The following is a 19,542-nucleotide window of genomic DNA, read 5'->3' on the forward strand; positions in this document are numbered from 1 at the left end:
AGCTGACAGTCAGTCGTTTAAGCTATTGGCAAACCCGTGAAATTTGTACCGCGAGCAGCACCACCAGGCCTCGGCGGAACTTCGTGTCCATATCAACTGGGCTGGTTTCTGACGTACGGTGCTGGTGTCACTGGGAGGGCGACGCTTCATTCCACAGCGGACTACCTCGGTAGCCCCCCCGCCCGACCACCACCATCGGTCAGCTGCCGGTCTCGAACCAGCCCCTGCCAGCAACGTTTCCCCCCCCCGGACCGACATGGCTGTGTTGGTCCTCGCCATGCAGGGAATCGCCCTTTTCGGCTTCATCCTGTTCTTCGTTCTGTGGTTTATGCACTTAATGTCCATCATCTACGCGTAAGTCGGGCTGGGGGGCGAAGCTAGCCGCTGCTAGCTACAAGCTAGCGGGGCGACGCACCTGCTTCACGCCGTGTTTTGTGCTACCGAACCATCGTTCAGCCAACTGGACTCCGAATATTGCTTGGTTTCCTGGCACACTGAACTTTTTAACAATGGACTTTTTAACCGTTTGGTTTGGGCGTTTTCCTTCCGCAGTTTAGACGTTAGCTGGGCTCTTGGTGTCGGGGACTCGAGCTCATTCTTTGGTTGACCTCGACGCTTTAAAACTGCGCCTTTCTCTCCTCCGCTCACGCCGCCTGTTTAATTCTATTCCTGTCTGGGTTTTTAGCATTTGGTGAAATTTCCATGTCTCCTGTCCTCCGCCGAATTGCGTTGGAAACCACTGATGGGAAATGATTGTTTTCGGTAATTTGGGGTCGCTCTGTTGTCTCCGAGGGGTTTCCGAGCTTTGGGTCGGTTCCAGCCTGACGGAACCGCAGCCACAGCCGGGCTGAAGCCCCGGAGAGCAGCCTGGGCTCGGTCACCTGGGCTCGGTCACCTGGGCTCACACAGGATCTCCGAGCCTGGGGGGAATTCAACAGAGGATTTGTGAGAATCTCCTGTGGCCTTAACAAAGGATCATCTTTGGAACACTCTTGACGGAGGAGATACTTTCTGACCTTTCCAGTGTGTCACATGACCCGTTCCCGGCAGGATGCAGCTCCGTTTGTTGATTAGTGTAAATTGCTTCAGTCGGGGATCATTTATTTTTATGTCACCTTTTTTCTGTTGACGCCGCAGCCAAATTATTTTCCGAACATTTCCTCTTTGCAAATTGAATCAGTCGTTATCTTGGCTCATTTGCTAATCTTGCTGCTGAACTTTATAACTGTGTTTGCACACGGTGTCCTGGTGTGTGTGTGTGTGTGTGTGTGTGTGTGTGTGTCCTGTAAGGAGCCCCCACGCCTTTAAGCAGGACTGCCTCAAATGTGGCCACGCTACAGTTCCTGCAGTCCTAGTTTTAACTGCAACTTTACTCTTCTTCACAACGGACTTGTGACGTGAGAAGAGGGAACTGTTCTGCTCTCTTCCTGTCTCCTCTCCTCGTTTATTGGGACATCTGACTGTCGTAAAGTGGGACCTCATGACCGGAAATCACGCCGTGTTCTACATTAAACCTCGTCCCTTCTGAATTGTCTTGTCACATTTGTGGGATGTTTTCTCATGACCTGATGCCCGATCTGCCTTTTTTTTTTTTTTTTTTTTTTAGGCGTCTCCACCTCCACAAGAAGAGGTCAGAGGTCAAGCAGCCATTTGCACAGCTGGCAGGAGTTTCTCTGCTGAAACCTCTGAAGGGTGTCGACCCCAACCTCATGTCCAACCTAGAGACATTTTTCACCCTCGATTACCCCAAGGTGACCCTTCGCTGCCCTAAGACCGAGCTTCTCTCGGCGTGGTCATGTGACTGCTGCGGTCGCCCGATCGGCTTCAGCTGTGAAGTCATTGGAATCTCTCTTTTGCAGTACGAGATCCTGCTGTGTGTTCAGGATCAAGATGATCCAGCCATTGACGTCTGTAAAAAGCTGCTGGCAAAATATCCCGGCGTGGACGCCCGTTTGTTCGTCGGTGAGCTTTCCGTCCGTTTGGCGAGCACGATGCGGTCGCGTTGATGCGCGAACTGTTGCCTTTGGGACACCTTTTTAGCGAAAGCTGTTCTTTGGTTGCAGGGGGCAAAAAAGTGGGAATCAACCCCAAGATCAACAATCTGATGCCAGGCTACGAGGGAGCCAGATACAACCTGGTGTGGATCTGCGACAGCGGCATCAGAGGTCGGTGAAACCGGCCGGTTCGGCAGCTTTCGGCGCGTTCTGGGGTCATGGGTGCTAATGCTAACTTTGCGTTCAGTTAAACCCGACACCCTGGCGGACATGACCAATCAGATGACGGACAAGGTGGGGCTGGTGCACGGGTTGCCCTACGTGGCTGACCGACAAGGATTTGCTGCCACCCTGGAGCAGGTAAGGCGAATGTGCCTCTGCCAGGGCGGGCGCACAGGTGAACATTTTTACCACTGTGGCATCTTCGGAGCGCCGCCCGTAACGGACGTTTACCTGCTCGCAGGTGTATTTTGGCACGTCCCACCCGCGGTCCTACATCTCTGCAAACGTTACGGGGATCAAGTGCGTGACGGGGATGTCGTGTCTGATGAGGAAAGACGTGCTGGACCAGGCGGGCGGATTGGTTGCCTTCGCTCAGTACATTGCTGAGGACTACTTCATGGCCAAAGCCATCGCTGACAGGTCCGTGTGTTAGCATTAGCTTTCGCTGCCCTCTCTGGTGGTGCGCAACAACGAAACGATGTCACTTCCTGTCTGATTTAGAGGATGGAAATTCTCCATGGCAACGCAGGTCGCACTGCAGAACTCTGGATCGTACTCCATCGCTCAGTTCCAGTCCCGTATGATCAGGTGATGCGCTGCAAAAGTGGTGACAGGATGAATATCGAGCTGTTTTCTCCACCTTTGATCATTTGAGTTTATATTCTGTCCTGAATTGTCTCAGGTGGACCAAGTTAAGAATCAACATGGTTCCGGCTACTGTCCTGGAGCCCGTTTCCGAGTGCTTCTTGGCCAGCCTCATCATTGGTTGGGCTGCTCATTACGTTTTCAGGTACTCGATCAATCGCAGAGCAGGAAGGAGGCAACCGCCGTTGGCGTTGTGCAGCCGTTTTTGGTTTGTCTTGGGTTCTGAATTGTGTCTCTCTCAGGTGGGACATGATGGTCTTCTTCATGTGTCACTGTCTTGCCTGGTTTATATCGGACTACATCCAGCTGACCGGTGTTCAGGTACCCACATTCTAATGCTTTTATTCTGAAAGCCCAGTTTTTCTTTTTCCTCTTGAAGCCTGGAAGTGATGTTTGCTGAATATAAAAATATTTCTCTAAACTAGTGTTTCTTTTGGCCACGCCTCCTCGGGCAGCGACTGATTATTGATGAAAGTTGTGGTGTTGCAGGGTGGACCGTTGTGCTTCTCCAAGCTGGACTTCGCCGTGGCCTGGTTCATCAGAGAGTCCATGGCCGTGCAGATTTTCCTGTCGGCTTTGTGGGACCCAACAATCAGCTGGAGAACCGGCCGCTACCGGCTGCGCTGTGGTGGCACTGCTGAGGAGATACTCGATGTCTAGTAACTATGGCAACCATCTTTGAAAAAGAGCACCGGACTGGCGAAAGAGACTTTTTTTTTTAATGGTAAAACTGAAGTAAGTAAGTGCGTGAGTGTGTGTGTGTGTGTGTGTGTGTGTGTTTGTTTTAACTATTTATGTTCCTTTTGGTGCTTGAAGTAAACGACATCAGAACAAGCCAATGATGGCAGAACAAGGAGGTCTGGAGCGATGAATGAACTTGAAAGTCAGGGGAGAGTTTTCATTTTTTGCAGAAAAATTCACAGAATTTCATAAGTGGTTTATTTTACAGTGGTTCAGTAAACTCGTATAATGTTGCTGTTTGAAAAGGAAACAGACTTTTCCCCCATTTGCTGGTTTCTGCTGTTTTTGCTTTAAATTTGATTTTGGCTAAAAACCAAACCAAAAAAAAAAAGAAATTGGCTTCAAAGTTTCCCTGTTATGACAAACACAACGTGGCTCTGAGCCCGATTCGTCTTGAAGAGGAAATGCGTCTCCTGAAGGAATTTCTGTGTTGCAATAGAAAAGGAAAAGGCTTCCGAGCAGCAGATGTGAGGAGCTGCTCTTGTTCTGCCGATGTGAGCGGAGCCGTTGAGTCGGCCTCCCAACAATTTGTTGTTACCGACAATAAAATAAGAGAAAATATGACATTTTTCTACTGGGAACTAAGTGGAAAAACAACCAACCCGAAAGACAAAGTGAACCTTTATGCCTTTTGTTCTCATAAATCTCAACGGCAGCTTTTGACCCCATTTCTAAATATTTCACTAGAATCTCAAATTGCTGTTTGTCATCTTGTTTAAAAACTTAATATAAAGACGACAGATTAGACAAATAAAAAATGAAAGGCCTCAGTGATTTTTGAAGTAATCTTCTGTAGCACTGCAGTTAAAAAAAAGAGCTTCCTTAAGCAAGTTCAGCACTGAAAATATTGGTTGTGACATTTCAAGTTACCAAAAAAGTGGAAAAAAAAAAACAAAAAAAAAATGGTTAGAAAAAGTTCGAAAATATATTAAAGTTTTATATTTCTGAACTGTTTGTTTTGTCACAACACTGTAATGTGTGCGTGTGTTTCAGCTGTAATAAATTGCTATTAGCTGTTAGCATAGCCACGGTGGGTCTGGGTGATGGCGCCAGCTCGGACAGACCCCGCCCCCTTGCCATCCACTATAATTGGACATGATTTTTATTGTTCGCTGTTTTTTAAGGACAGTGCGCCGCTGTTGTCAGTCACTGTTGATCAATAAAGGTTTATTTTGAACCTGGATGTCGCGCGACGGTGTGTTTTGAGTGTTCTGCTCTCTGATTGGCTGAGAGAAAAGATGAGGGCAGCTCGTTTTTTCCCCACTGGTTTATTCGTGCTACAACGTTGTCACACTATAAAAAATAAATTAACACAAATGTGCCCTTAATAGAGCAAATGACCGCCCCCCAACTTCATGCAAGGACAATAAAAATATCATTTACCAACTGTAACAGAGTCAGATGCAATAATCGAGCTGTATTTTAACACTTAAACATTCGGGTCGGTTCAGACGAAACGACGTGAGGCACCGAAACATGGGTCTGATTCAAAACAAACTTAAACTATTTTAGTTGCCCTCACGTTCCTGTCACAGCTGCTGTGGTTCATAAGTCTGGAACACGACCGTCACACGCACGGCAGCGTTACACTTCATGGCTGATGCCAAGTATCAAGCTCGTAAAATTATTATTTTTAAATGAGGCTGTTACAATACTGATCCTGACATTACTTGAACCACGGTGGAATTAAGGGGTAAATTGTACCATACGAATGGGAAGGTGACAGGAAGGAAAAACGTCCGGAAGTGTCGCGGAAAATTCCGTCCAGTTGGTAGAGACGGAAACAAATCACTTTTTACAACACTTCTCGCACTAATATGATTTACTTGCTTCCAAAGATATTTGATAACATTTTTAAAAAGTGTGCGGTGCCGTACGAAACATTACAGCCGCCTTGCCTTGGTTTTGACGATGACGCCACGGGACGTGGGCGGGGCAAACAGGAGCCGAGGGCGTCACGTGACGCGGGCGCCGACGTCATAGCGCTGCTGGGAAGTTTAAAAAGGAGAAGCGACGCCAGTAACAAGATCTTGGAGACGGGGAGACGTGCATGTGGAGCCGAAGTCAATCTGGGGAAATGATGTGGTCCAATCAGAAGGCATAAACACTTTGGTTTGGTTTGGACCCTGAGCATTTGTCTCGACCTCTTTGTGAGAATTTCTGTACCTGGTTCCACTTTAGGAAAAAAAAAATGTGATTGTAACAGGAAATGTGTAACTGTCAAAATACAAAACACGTGATGTTATCTTTCCTTTTTTACTCTCACGCATATTTCAAAATTAAATCAGAGGTCAGAAGGCAAACTGGAAATGTCCCACTTCCTGCTGGTTTGTGGCTTTTTCCTGAAATTGAACACATTGACTTGAAAGTAAATGGTTAATTAAAATATATAGGAAAACAAGAAATGGGTATCAATTAAATATATGTTTAATAGAAAAGTGTCGGACAGCCAATCATAGCTCGGCTTCGTATACACACACACTGGGCATGTATACACACATATATAAATACACACACACACACCCACACACACACCCACACACACACGACAGGCGGACAGAAGCATTAATTATTTCATGTTTAACAGCATAAATACATTCATGTTAAAAAAAAAGAGAAAATCCCTAAAATTTGTTTCAGCCCATTCAACACTAAAACATTTAAACCAAGTAAAAATCACTAACCACAAAAGAATAAAACCCAGTCAGATGGAAAAGACCCAACACCAAACCTCCACCCAGACACCATGTCAAACATCAAATAATTCAGAAAATTAAGGCACAGAAGAAGGTTGAGGTCACAGCCACCTAATTCTACAACATCAATCATATTAAAAGCCTTCCAAACAATTGTTTCAGCCAATCAGAAGGCAGGAGTGAGTGCCGATGGAAAGGCACGGCGCTCAGGGTTCAGCTTCAGGGGAAATTTCTCTCAAAAGTTCACGGAAAAACTATTTCAGAACGCATCACTGACCTGTAACGATTTTAAATGATTTTACTGAAAGTTCCGCTAAAAATAAATCTGTAATAATGTCCAAGACGTTTCTTATGGAGTCGCATTTTCAAAAACATTCTGGCAATATTTGAGCTTGAAACTTACACTTTAAAGCAAGAAAAGTCTTTTTTCTACATCACTGTGAAGTAACATTTACACAAAACTTTCACTTACATCTGGTCTTTGTTGGACTCCGCAGCCCATAATGCATTGCTACTCAGGGGTCATCCAGCTCGGGAATGTGCTCTGTAACCATGGTGACAATGACCGGTTGCGTCCTCATCTGTTAAGATTGTTTGTAGGCACAAAAAGAGATCTGGTGGTGTTTGAACTCTCCCAGTGGTCCTTTAGTTCCCAGTCCGGAACCCTGGAGCCTGACGGGCTCGTCGGCTCCGAGTCACCACTCAGGTACAAGTTAAAAAAAATAAAAAAAACAGCCAAGATTCCTCGGGAGACTCAGGTTCAGATGGTGGATTTGGAAAAGGACACTCGAAGGTGCTGGTTGTGGTCCAGCAGGTGATCGTGCAGGACGATCAGAGCCTCGATGGCCTCCTCCACAGATGCCAACTGCATCAGCGCCATCTTCCTGTCCTTCCTGTGACGGCAGGGGAAGTGACATCATCAACCACAGCACAGAGAAGAGCGCGGGCAGCACATGACTGGTTTCCAGCGCTGACGTCACATTATGAACTTTAGCGCTGTAGCTCGCGTCCTCACACCCTCCCCACCAAAATTTTAGGTGGAAGAAAGTTTCATTCTCATTCTGATGAGAAAAACAACGAGCCTCGATGGTCGTGATGCGTTACTGGGGTGACCAGGAGATCCCACCTGAGAGCTTTTCGAGCTTTCAATGTTTCATGTTTGGTGGAAACTCCGAGCAATCAGTGCCGATGACGGAGACGAGGTCTTTGAAGATGTTCTTAGAACCCTTCTCTGGCAGATGCCGTCTAAAGGTTACGGCCTGTTTCACTTTAATGGGAGTAAATAATTTATTGCAAACAACTCTCATTTCTTCTTTTTGCATTTCGAAGCTCAACTTAGAACCTTCTTAAGATCCAACTGTGCAAAATGTGAATTCTTGCAGCTTTTCGAATGGTCTAAATTTCGATAAGGAGGGTAATTACAGGACAATTACATCCACAAATTTATCAGCAAAATCTGTGCTCCGAAGGTCAACCGAGGCAGTAAAAACTGCAATAAAACTCCAGGCATGTTAGCGATGTTATGGAGAACCAGTCAAATGTGTTGCCAGGAATTCCAAACAATAACAAAACGTGCATTTGCATTAGCAATGGTGTTAGCATTGGAATTAACCCCATCAGAGCTCAAATTCATCACAACAGCAGCGAAACGTCAAACAGGGACTCACTGGAAAAACTTGAAGGCTTTCACCGTGAATCCTCGGGAAGAGAACAAATCCTTCAGGTCTTCCTCGCTGACAGAAGAGCTGCGGGACAAGGACGAAACACACAAAGAGGTTTTAGAGCACGGAAAAGGCTTGGACACAAACCAGAATCGGTGCTTCCGAACATGGAAACTGGTCTCACGGAATGTTGGAGAGGTGCAAAGTGGCAGATGGAGGGAAGATGTTGTTGAAGTTTTTAGAGCCGGGTTTTTTGAAGCGGTGGAGGGCAGAGCCTGAGAAGTCCCGCGTCAGCACCTGCTCCTCTTGGCCCGCCCCTCCCCGAGGCAGTTGCACAACTGGATGTTTGGACAACATCACTCGTATCACATTGCCGTGGAGACGCTGGCCGTTCAGATGACTCATCGCTGATGGGGGAAAAGGTTTGGAAAAGGGACACAGGAAGACTGTTAATTAAAACCCTCCAACAGCAAATATCGTGTTTTAAAGAGCGTTTGTGAGCAAATGTCTGACCAAGTTGAGCCTGAGTAGCATCGCTCATCTGAACGAGAGCATTTTCCTTCTTGTTGAAGAGGATTTTCACTCTCTGGACGTCCCCATAAACACCTGAAAAGACATGCAACCACATAGCAACGCTGAGGATTCTGGGTGGGTTCTACTCCTCACGGCTCGCTACACGAATGATTCTCACCAAACAAGATGAAGAGGCATTGAGGCGAGACGCTCTGCAGAGACAAAGGTGGTTAATAATGTTCCTTTCATGTGACGCACGAGTCGCTTGGTTTGTGTGTGACCTCTGACCTCTGGGTTTAGGTTGGACACCAGGAGCACAGAGTGAATAGCAGGAGGAGCCATTTGCAGAGAGACACGAGGAGGAGACATCAGCGATCCGGGAACAGCCGCCACCGAGAGACCTGGGGACAAGGCTGCTCCATTTGTAACCAAGATATTTTCAAATTCAACAAATTCACCACCCAGAACCCTTAAACTGGTGCTTTGGTGATGAAAAGTCTGTTGACAACAGGAAAACAATACTGTTCAAATCCAAAGGCCATTATTGATAGAAGGAAACATACTGATGGTTTTAGTTTGTTGAACAAACAGACCTTATTGTGCTTAAAGGGTTCTTTATGTCAAAGAGTACAAAAAGCCATAAAAGGATAAACCAGACCAACAACCCTGGCAGCTGAGAGCTGAAGTTACGACGGAGGTGCAGCTCCAGGGGAATTCTGCTGGGATCAACACGCAACTACACCACAGCAGGAAGGAAGTCAGACTCAAGCAAGGTAACCAAGAATTTGTGAGCTACAATAACAACATTCCCTCAGGCCGACCCACCTCTTTAGCCACATTAAAGGAGTCACAGCAACATTTCACAGCACTGGTGAAAGCAGACTGGTGTTTAACTGGTGTGCAGCAACACAGCTGAGTACCAACGGTTGATGGCAGATTAAAGAAAAACAGCAAACACAAAAGTGTTTGTCTTCTCACCTGTGTGTTGAAATGTGGGCGGAAACGCTGATGCTCCATAGGTTGGGAGAGCTACACCTAAAACACACACCGAAATGATGAATGAAAGGAAAACACACACATTATATATATGTGGAGATGTATGTAGAGCCCCTTACTGAAGGCAGCTGTGGGGTCCAGTTCTCCAGTTGGCAGGTCGGATCTGGTGAAGTCTCGGCTCTTGTCGTTGTTGTACTTCACATTCAGCGCGCTCAGTTTTGAGAAGTCGATCCTCAGCGTGCAGCAGCCGTTATAGATGTTCTGACCATCCAGAGACTGAAAAACAGAAGGACTTTTCTCATGCTCCCGAGCACGCAGGCCCAACTACACCCAAGAGGCCCCCAAAACTAAATTTTCAAACCAAAAAGCGGATCATTGTAGGCCCAATTGCTCCATCCGCACACCTGTATGCATACGCATGTGCAGTTATCTAGGCGTGTGTGTGACTCACAGCCTTGGCGTGCTGAGCATGCACGGCATCACTGAACTGCAGCAGAGCCTGAAACTGATTGTTCCTGGTGAAAGTGATGATCTTCAACACTGAGCCGAACTTACTGAAGATCTGCAAACAACAACACCTCATTGTCGGAGCGGCACAAGACGAGTCACTGAGCGGTTCGAGCGAGTGTGAAGCACCTGCTGCAGGACCTCCAGTGTCACAGGGTAAAATAAGTTCTCCACAATGATTCGAAGGACGGGACTCTGGCCGTGAACTACGCCACGACCGTCGCTCCCAGGTGCCATAGTCCCAGAATGCATTGCTGCTGTACTGATGGCCTGCAACGCTGCTCTCTGTCAGTAAAAGAACAGTCACAAATAACTGATTTTAAATAAAGGAAAAACAACAACGGAGTGAACAGAACAGAGAGGGTGCTCTTCACCTGATTGGTCAGATTGTCTGTCTTGAGCTCACGATGGTTAGAGTATTGAATAAAGACTGGCTGGTTCCTGATGGTGGGTGGGGCCGAGGTGTAGTAATTCATCATGGTAACGGCTGCTTCTTCAGACGCCATTTCTAAAAAACCCTTTTTCAGTTCATTGGAAACATCAGTTTGTTATTAAATGTAACTGTATCCAACCGCGGCGTGCTAACTACTAACAGCTACTGTTCACCTGGTTTTTGGCTTTCAGTGTTATCAGCTTGCTAACTCGACCAAAAGGAAGCGCAAGAGCGAGCACTTCCTGTTCAGTGATGTTAAAAGGCAACTGGCGCAGGTGGAGGACCCGAGATGGGACGCACGGAGCACGCTCTGAAACACACAGCCCGTCAGTGCCATCCACTGTGGGCAGACCAGAAGACCAACGCCGCAGTGGTGAAAACGGGTAATACTTGCATTTATTCACAGTGTGGTTATTACAACAGAGAACCTGCTAACAGCAGTGTTATTAATAGTGAAATGTATATTTCCTATAATAATTTAGGAATACTAATCAATATGCAAGTCCAACTTAAAAGATACAGAAGCCATTAAACAAACAAACTGGGATAATGGATCAGGTCTGTGCCTCATACAGACCAGAAGACGTGTGGATAATCAGGTACCAGGATCTGAGCCGCATAAACTGGCTACTGCCGTAAAACGAGCATGTGTACATCAAATATTTAGTGGGGGGGGGGGGGGGGGGGGGGGGGGTTCTCACCTGTGGACAGGTTAGAAGTGCTCATGTTCGCAGAGCTGCACTTAGGGGATGTGAAAGCCAACTGCTGCAGATGAATCGATAAAAGAAATATAAGCGTTATCATTCTCAGAAAGAGTGTGCCATTTATGTTTTCACACCATAAACCACTCTTGACTCTCAGGTTAAATTTTCTTGTATCAGTGAAGGCAACACGTCTGGTTGCCGCTTTATCAAATGACACAGATTTTGTGTTTTAATTATTAAAGCACGGCAATCGTTTGGAGCAAAAAGCACCGTTCAATGGACTCGAATAACAAGAAAAAAAACACCGGAAACGCTCTGTCGCCTGTGTAGAGCGAGATATCGCGGGATTTCCGTCGATCAAACCCCGCCGCAATCGTTCGTCCTCGCTCGAGACACTTTTCAACCCAAAACAGACGCAGCACGGACCGTGATGCCAAGAACGGCAGGTGGCGAATGAGCCGGCGCAAACGGGAGGAAGAACGTTTCGGTGGGAAGGGAGGCGCCTCGACAAACACGCAAACAACAACAACAACAACAGCAGCAGCAGCAGCAGCGAGGGGTTGACGCCAAAGGCTCGCGCAGGTGCGGTTCAGTCGCCAAGGAAACCCGAGGGAGGAACGGAAGGAAGGCGAAAGAGTCGCCGGGCGTCGGCGCATTTCGGAACCGTGTGGCTCGCGCTCACCCGTCCATGGTCTGTGTGGAGGAAGAAGGAGCACGAGATGTTTTTCGTCCGCGAGCCGAGCCCTCCGCAGCCAGGCAGCGACCATGGAGAACGACGAGCTCACTTCCCGTTTGGTGACGTCACAGGATAACATGGCGGCCGGCGCGGCCACGCCTCAGATCGGAGGATTCTTCGTGAACGTCGATTTATTTCTGTAACTTTTCTTTTACGCCTTTCATTTGTGTATCGATGCTGGGTCAATTAAATATTTCCAGAATTGTTTCATATTATTTTGGGGGGAACTATTTACATTTTAAAATGATTCAAATTAATGATCTCCCATCCCATCTTTCATTTATTACCCTAAAGTAAGACTGTGGAGTGTGATGGAAAAATAAGCCATGTTCATATAGGATTTTGTTACATTAAATTACATTGCATTACATCACATTTAAATCTCCCTTTCAGATTGCCACCCTAAAAAATATGGAATTGTCTTTTATTTGACAGTTAAAAAGAAAATGACTGCCGAAGGGTAGAAAAGAATGGGGAAAATAACGTGAAATAATTCATACAAAGCCAACCACAGATCTCTCAATAAAATGTCTCCATGATAATATGTAATGATTTTTTTTTTCAAATGATGATGTACTAACCCACCCTGCCCTGTTCCTTATTTTCATTTCAGAAATGTGCCAAGCCTACACCTTCAGGATTACTTTTTTTAAGAGCTGTTAAGATCATCCAGATACACTATTGTAGGAAGAAGACCGACCGTGTACACCTTCCATTTGGTTCTTGATTTGACTCTTACAAGACTGTGGTGCATCTCCTGACAGGTTATACAGGGGTGCTTGAGAGTGCATCAGTCCTCGGTGTGATTACACACTCATTTCTGGCACCATTTACCATCTTTGAGCCCCTTTAAGGCCTGTTCGGAGTTCAGCTTCCTGAATTTCTTGCAGCAGTTCAGGTACTGGTTGCATCAATCCCAATATGGACTGTAAGGTTTGGGCTTGGGCTTGATCTTTGCCTGTGTGAACCCTGCCTGACTGTCTCTTCCATGGTTTCTTGCTCAGCTACATGTAAGCACTCAGTTATTCCCCTGACTTTGGTTTGGGTGATTTCCCTCATCTCTCTGGGACGGTTGGGGGTATCACTTTGATAGAGAGCTGCTGCCCGACTGGCAATGTGTGCCAAATTAAAGACGTTCAGTAATGGTGATACATGTCATGTTTGTAGTTCAGCTATTAACCTTTATTAACCTTTGGGAAACGCAAAGATTGCCACTGCAGATGCAAAAGTAAAAGTGCAGTGACCCACCGCTGGCCAGATCAGAGGACCCACTCCCCTGTTGGTTTAACCACAAACATGCCTACTCCAACCTTTTTAAGATGGCCAAAACATTGTTGTGTGTCAGCATCTTCAGTACCATGTGAAAGGATGTTCTCCAAGTGTGGAGAACATCTGAGCGAAAAGAGAAACTGGTCCAAATACTGTGGAAAAAATAATGTATCTCAATAAAAATCTTTGAGTGTCCCCATCCCACAGAATCCCCCCTATGTTACACAAACATACCCTAACTATGCCACGTTTCCAGAATTTTCTCCTTAACAAAACAATACACACATTAATTGAGTTTTTTGTCCATAGAAGATGAAATTCAGTCTAGTGTGCATTTTTAAAAAAAACAAATCGAAACAAAGAGCAACCAATATGACGTGTGTGTGTGTGTATGAGTGAGTATATGAAGGAATGAAGTAATAAAAAGGTATTTTAAAAGGAAACCAATTCTCTAGGCATCTGTAAAATAAATTCATTTCTTACAAAAAGGGAAAGGAGAGTTTAATCAGTTCGAGCCTATTATTCAAGTAACTGTGGTGTTTTGAATTTTGTGAAAATAGAAAGATTTGATTTCCCTCTCTTTTGATGTATGTATCTTTGCAAGCATAAATAAATGAGTCATTATGAAAGTTGGGAGCAATATTGTCCAGTGTGAGGTGAATTGTAAAGGCTGTTAAAGTCAGTTTTATTACCAGAGCCAGAGTGATTGCGCCCTCGTCCAGTAGGTGGCAGTGTAGCTGTTACGGTTGAGTCCCTCGATGTCAAATGAGCAACGAAGAAGTAGCCAGGGGGGTATTTAATAATGTTGACAGGTTTCTGGGGGAACCTCTAAAATTGGCTGCCAAAAAGAGAGTTTACGCAGGAGATCGGAGCGAGAAAGAAATTGACAAAAATCAAAGCATTAGAAACATGATTAATCATCCGTGTTGGTGACAAGGGAGTAGTTGGGGGAATCTTGGACGATGGCCTGTAAGGACAATAGGTGTAAACACCGATCGGAAAAGGCAGTGGCGGGCAGAAAGAAAGCTGGAGAGACGGACGGGGAAAGTGTAGATTTGAGCAAGGAGGACAGGGCAAGAGGGAGCAAATGGGAATATGCCGAGAGAAGGAAGAAATGGAGTAAGAGGAAGATGGAAGATTAGAGTTAGAGAGACTTGAAGGGACAGAAGGACGGGTGAGGGGTCAAACATCTGATGTGGTGATCTTAATGGGTGTGGGGAAGTGATCGGACTGATCCTAATGGGCAGATCATTGAAGAGAATATGGATGAGAAAAATCTAGTGTGTTTAAATGATGGTAGATACAGAAGAATTAACATGAATACAGGTAAATCGTCTGTGCTGGATTTGACATTGGTGTTGAGCAGCTTTGCAGCTCGGTGATCATTAGTGATCATTATCCAGTATGGGGCAAGATCAATATTGCCTTTGTGCAATCGGGACAGAGAACTGGGGACAAATGGATCATTAATAAAGCAAATTTGGAGACATTTATGTAAGAAAGTGATAGGCAGTTACGATAAGACAGGTGAAAAAAACAAAACAAATACAAAGTGCATAGATCCAATATCAGAGGAGGGAAAGAGGGGCACAGACCCAGCATCAGCATTAACAAGCATTAAAACAGGAGCATCAAAAAGTCATCAAGATTTAATGATAAATATAGTGTAGGAATGTGGGAAATGCCTCGGGAAGGAGCTTTGCGTCGTGTTTCTGTGGACCCCAGCTCACCTGGGGATCTGGGGGAGTGAGAGGGCAGACAAGCTGGCAAAGGAAGCAGTGAGGAGGAGCATCGTTGAAGGTCAAAAGGCAAGATTATCATATGCAAAAAAGCAAATGAGAAGTAGCAACAGAAGTCAAGGGGAGGCATCTTTTCACCGTAACCTAAACAATACATTACACATGATGGGGAAACAGTGAGTATTGTCATGAACCCGAAATCACACATGTGCTTTTAATATGCAGGCAGTATATTGATGAGAGGAAGCTGGTGGTGGATGGATTGAGGACAATGTAATGGTAGCTGGGTATCACTCCCGTCAGAGAAGCACGGACCACAGTTCTTTTGATACAGATGATTTATTGCCACGACATCGTCGTAAACGCCATCACCACCGTCGAACTCGCTGGCTGCACCCCTGAGGGAGTAGGTCCACCATGAGCAAAGAAAAACATCTTAAAAAAATGTCTTCTGCAACTTCCTCTTCTTGCAGTGTTACCTCAAATAAAAGTTCGTGAAGTGGAGTACCACATTAAAGGTCCGTCACTAAACAAAGAACAGAAAACCACTCCCCCCTGTATGATGGGTTAATTAAAGGAATTAAATATTCATAAAAATAAACAATGTTAAATAAAATATTCTACACACATAAAATCACAACATAAATGATATTTACGGCAGTTAAACTGGGGATGAGAACGGCATTTTGATCTGTGTGGAGAGTTCAGGCGGAAGGAAGGAGGTTTTTAAGTTTCTGACAAGACTGCTGAGGAGAGAGACGGCCAGAAGGTGGCACCAATGCATCAATTTCAATGCCAACTGCCGTTAATTCAAAGCAATAGAAGAAGCCCCAGGGCGGACTACAGCGAAGAAGAAGAAGAAGAGACAAGTAGGTGAAAGGGGACAGGACTCGGTCACACACACATTCTGGACTGATTTGTCACTTTTTTCCACTTGTCGAACAATGCTGCCCAACACGGGGTGAGTGTTTTTATTTTATGATTAATGCTTCCTCACAAATTTGACATGTTTTGTCTTTGCCGAATCAACTCATTTTATACAGACCGTTGGAAACGTAACCCTCTGCTACACTTTACCAGCAGGTTTCTGACGAAGACAAAATACAGGATTTTGTCTTTTTCTGGGTTTTCTGGAGAATGCAAATGTACACCCTATTTAATTTGGTGTTGCAGCTGGTAAATTAATCACTGGTAACGAATAAAGTTCACCTTGAAACCTTAAAGAGATCTTAGGAAGAATCACTTGAGAATCTTTTGGCCCAGCAGGTTTTTCTAGGTAGTAAAATGGAGTGATTACTCTTATGACCCCTCTTGTGTTTTGCAGAAAATTAGCTGGCTGCACACTCTTCATCACAGGAGGAAGCAGAGGAATCGGCAAAGCCATCGCTCTGAAGGCAGCTAGAGATGGAGCCAACATTGTGATTGCTGCCAAGACAGCTTCTCCCCATCCTAAACTACCAGGGACCATCTACACGGCTGCACAGGAGGGTGGGCCTTCTGAAGCCACCAACACACAAGAGCAGAGCGCTTCAAAGCCGAGTCTTTCTTCACCTATGTTTGGTCTGTTTTAGTGGAGGCAGCAGGCGGGAAAGCGTTGGCGTGTGTGGTCGACATTCGTGATGAGCAGCAGATTGGAGAAGCGGTTGAGAAAGCTGTCAGCAAATTTGGAGGTGCCTCGGGTTTTTTGGTTGAACAGATTTTTGCTCCATCCTTTAATCATTCCTTTTTGTGGGTCCTGACATCCTTAATGTATGATTGATAGGAATCGACGTGCTGGTGAACAACGCCAGCGCCATCAGTCTGACGGGAACTTTAGAGACACCGATGAAGAAAGTCGACCTGATGCTGGGAGTCAACCTAAGGGGAACCTATTTGACGTACGGCAGTAGTACACACACACACACACACACACACACACCAACACATATTTTCTGTTAATGAGTGCATGTTTATATCTGTGTTAGGTCTAAGTTGGTCATCCCTCATCTGCTGAAGAGCCACAATCCTCACATCCTTAACCTGGCCCCCCCTCTCAACCTCAACCCTGTCTGGTTCAAAAACCACACAGGTATCCATAGTAACTAGCTGTCATCATCATACTCTGGAATAAGGTGTCATTTTTTCCATTTGTGTGTATTTTCAGCATACACAATGGCAAAATATGGCATGTCCATGTGTGTCCTGGGTATGGCTGAAGAATTCAAAGGTCAAATCGCTGTAAATGCCCTCTGGCCTCGAACCGGTCGGTGAAAGATTTCTAAGTTGGTTTACATGTTTGGCGCAAGCAATGTAGGTTTGACCATCCACCGTCTTTTGTTCTGTTGCCATAGCAATCCAGACCGCAGCAATGGACATGTTGGGTGGCGACGGCATTGGAAAACAGTGTCGTACAGCAGACATCATGGCAGATGCTGCCTATGCAGTCTTGTCTCAACCGAAGGACTACACAGGCCAGTTTCTGGTGGATGAAGATGTCCTGAAGAAGGAAGGAATCCGAGACTTTGATCCATACGCTGTCCAAAAAGGTAGACCGCCTCAGCTCTTCAACCTGGTGCCGCGTGGTGCTCATCCTGTTTGTAAATGACCACCAGGTCACCCGCTGCTGCCAGACTTTTTCTTGGACGAGGCCCCTGATTATCTGGTTGAAAAGATGGAGGAGCACGGTAAAACGAACAAGATGTGCACAGTTGGCAGTCACAAGTTGATAAATATTGACACTAAATATTCTCACTAACTGTTGCACCTGTTTTTCCGTGTCGTGTCATGCCAGGGGCTACGCCAGCCTTTAAGCCGCCGTCATCATCATCTTCTGCCCCTCCTTCCGCCGGTGGACCAATAGAAAGCACATTTGAAGTCATCAAGGGAGTCATTAATGAGGATGTTGTGAAGTCAACGCAGGGCATTTATCAGTTTGACCTGTCAGGTATCACCAGAGACTACTTAGGTCCAGATTAGAGGTCTTCACAGGTCTCATAAGGTGACCTTGGTGTACAGCAGAGGTCATGGGATCAGACTTTTGAATCAGTGGTAGATATGTGAAATGAATCCTCACAAAGTCAAGATTCTACTGACCCACTGGGAATCCAAATCGATCTCCTTCTGGGACCTTCAAGAATTAGTGGACCTATGAAGCTCTCTATCTGTGGCTGTGTTCGTCCTAAGACTGTCTTTGTGTCCATAAGGTGAACATGCGGGAGTCTGGTTTCTTGACCTGAAAAGCGGCGCTGGCAGCGTGGGTCACGGCGAACCGTCTGTCAAAGCGGACGTGATCATGAAGATGGACTCCAGCGACTTCAGCAAAATGTTTGCCGGTGAGCTCCGCCGTGGACGGCGACATCCTGGTCTCTGTAGTATATGATGCATACGACCCGTGCGCTCTGTGTTTTAGGGAAACTGAAGCCAACAATGGCGTTCATGTCTGGGAAGCTTCGCATCAAAGGAGACATGACCATGGCCATCAAGCTGGAGAAGCTTATGGGTCGCATGAACAAGGCCAAGCTGTGACGCCCTGTTCTCCTGTCCTCTCTCTCCTCGACTGTAACTTGATAAGTTGCCTTAAAGATCCCACGAAAAGGATCATTTTGCATCTGCCATTCATTGCAGTCGCAGCAGCGGACAGTTGTGTTGACGTTGTGTGTCTGTGTGTGCCGCCGTCACACTCCTGAGAGGTGAACATCACCCCGGGAGAACAAACAACAAAAAGCATTTAGATTATGGCAAAAATCCATTTTATAGTGGGAGGAAATGACGTTTAAAATAGAGTTTACTCTGTAACTTGAAATGATTTTAACACTTTGAATTGTAACGATCAGTTTCGGGATAACCTGTTTTCAAATGTAACTGTCATAAGGAGTTGGTGTTGTGTTGATTAATGAATGAATTAAACTGGAAGGCTGTGAATGCAGGATCCACCGACTTCACTGCATTTGAGACCTTTATCAACAAGTTGATCTGATCTGAGATGTCACAAACAGATTCGTGCTTCATGGAAGATGTTCTGGTGATCAGTGGTTCATTATAACATGGACCTGATGGCTGGAACATGAAGGTGTGAAGGGTCCGTGGTGATCAGGGAGGCTCTCGTCGTCTATGAGCTGCTGCTCCAGTTCTTTTTTTGAGTGGTGATCCTGGAACCTCAGCAGATGGAGGCGCTCTTGGGCTTTTTTAATACTCGGTGAAGAACAGGTAGGCGTCCACATCTATGGCCAGATATTTAAAAACCTTGACCTGCTCCACCAGGTGACCCTGGATACCGAGGAGCTAGAACAGGGGTCATGGGCTTGGTGGTCCACCGTCTACAGTTTGGGTGAATAGTTATTTGTTTGCATGAATTGGCAAAGAGAATAGCCCAAAATGGCCTGGTAATGTTTCATGTGAGGCTTTATTCCGGAGCCTGATGGATCTTGTGATCCTCCTCTTTTGTGACCTTTATTTTGGCAGCAGGAGGACGAGATTGTGGTCGGAGCAGCCAAGTGGGATTTTGATTTGAACACTTTTGGAATTCTTGGCTAAAGAAAATGCAACTGGACTTCCTTTAATTTTTGAAGCCCTTTGAAATTTAGTTTTTACAAATTTTTGTACCTCCGTCAGTCATGCTCACTACAGTATTGGCTCAAACACCGGGTGGTGGGAGGGGCCTATAGAGGCTGGGGGAGGAGTTGAAGCGTGGGGGGGTAGTGGTCAGCG

At 45.8% G+C, this 19,542-nt stretch overlaps 3 protein-coding genes across 13 annotated transcripts; 2 read left to right on the forward strand and 1 right to left on the reverse strand.

Annotated features, from left to right (window-relative positions):
* Positions 1–4,785, forward strand: ugcg (UDP-glucose ceramide glucosyltransferase). The gene is made up of 10 exons (XM_057019546.1): positions 1–354; positions 1,607–1,751; positions 1,860–1,962; positions 2,064–2,165; positions 2,242–2,354; positions 2,458–2,636; positions 2,718–2,804; positions 2,899–3,006; positions 3,104–3,182; positions 3,351–4,785. Exons 1-10 carry the CDS (start codon positions 257–259, stop codon positions 3,519–3,521), a joined length of 1,185 nt encoding a protein of 394 aa, XP_056875526.1. The 5' UTR covers positions 1–256; the 3' UTR covers positions 3,522–4,785.
* Positions 4,786–6,007: 1,222 nt separating this feature from the next.
* ptbp3 (polypyrimidine tract binding protein 3) lies at positions 6,008–11,961 on the reverse strand. 11 transcript variants are annotated; one of them, XM_057019540.1, is made up of 14 exons: positions 11,795–11,917; positions 11,110–11,173; positions 10,582–10,718; positions 10,350–10,493; positions 10,105–10,260; positions 9,920–10,030; positions 9,588–9,744; positions 9,451–9,507; positions 8,761–8,885; positions 8,651–8,684; positions 8,473–8,565; positions 8,144–8,366; positions 7,966–8,043; positions 6,008–7,191 (listed from the first exon to the last, which is right to left on the reverse strand). In XM_057019540.1, exons 2-14 carry the CDS (start codon positions 11,132–11,134, stop codon positions 7,059–7,061), a joined length of 1,473 nt encoding a protein of 490 aa, XP_056875520.1. In that variant the 5' UTR covers positions 11,135–11,173; positions 11,795–11,917; the 3' UTR covers positions 6,008–7,058. The 11 variants fall into 11 exon arrangements, with proteins under 11 accessions (XP_056875520.1, XP_056875519.1, XP_056875517.1 ...); XM_057019539.1 differs by having other exon boundaries at positions 8,761–8,873; positions 10,582–10,748; XM_057019537.1 differs by having other exon boundaries at positions 10,582–10,748.
* A 3,707-nt stretch (positions 11,962–15,668) lies between these two features.
* hsdl2 (hydroxysteroid dehydrogenase like 2) lies at positions 15,669–18,763 on the forward strand. The gene is made up of 11 exons (XM_057019125.1): positions 15,669–15,817; positions 16,181–16,344; positions 16,428–16,526; positions 16,619–16,733; positions 16,821–16,924; positions 17,000–17,098; positions 17,187–17,381; positions 17,448–17,519; positions 17,627–17,779; positions 18,039–18,167; positions 18,245–18,763. Exons 1-11 carry the CDS (start codon positions 15,801–15,803, stop codon positions 18,358–18,360), a joined length of 1,263 nt encoding a protein of 420 aa, XP_056875105.1. The 5' UTR covers positions 15,669–15,800; the 3' UTR covers positions 18,361–18,763.
* Positions 18,764–19,542: the final 779 nt, after the last annotated feature.

This window comes from Takifugu flavidus, chromosome 20, assembly GCF_003711565.1.
Source record: "Takifugu flavidus isolate HTHZ2018 chromosome 20, ASM371156v2, whole genome shotgun sequence".
Taxonomy (NCBI): Eukaryota; Metazoa; Chordata; class Actinopteri; order Tetraodontiformes; family Tetraodontidae; genus Takifugu; species Takifugu flavidus.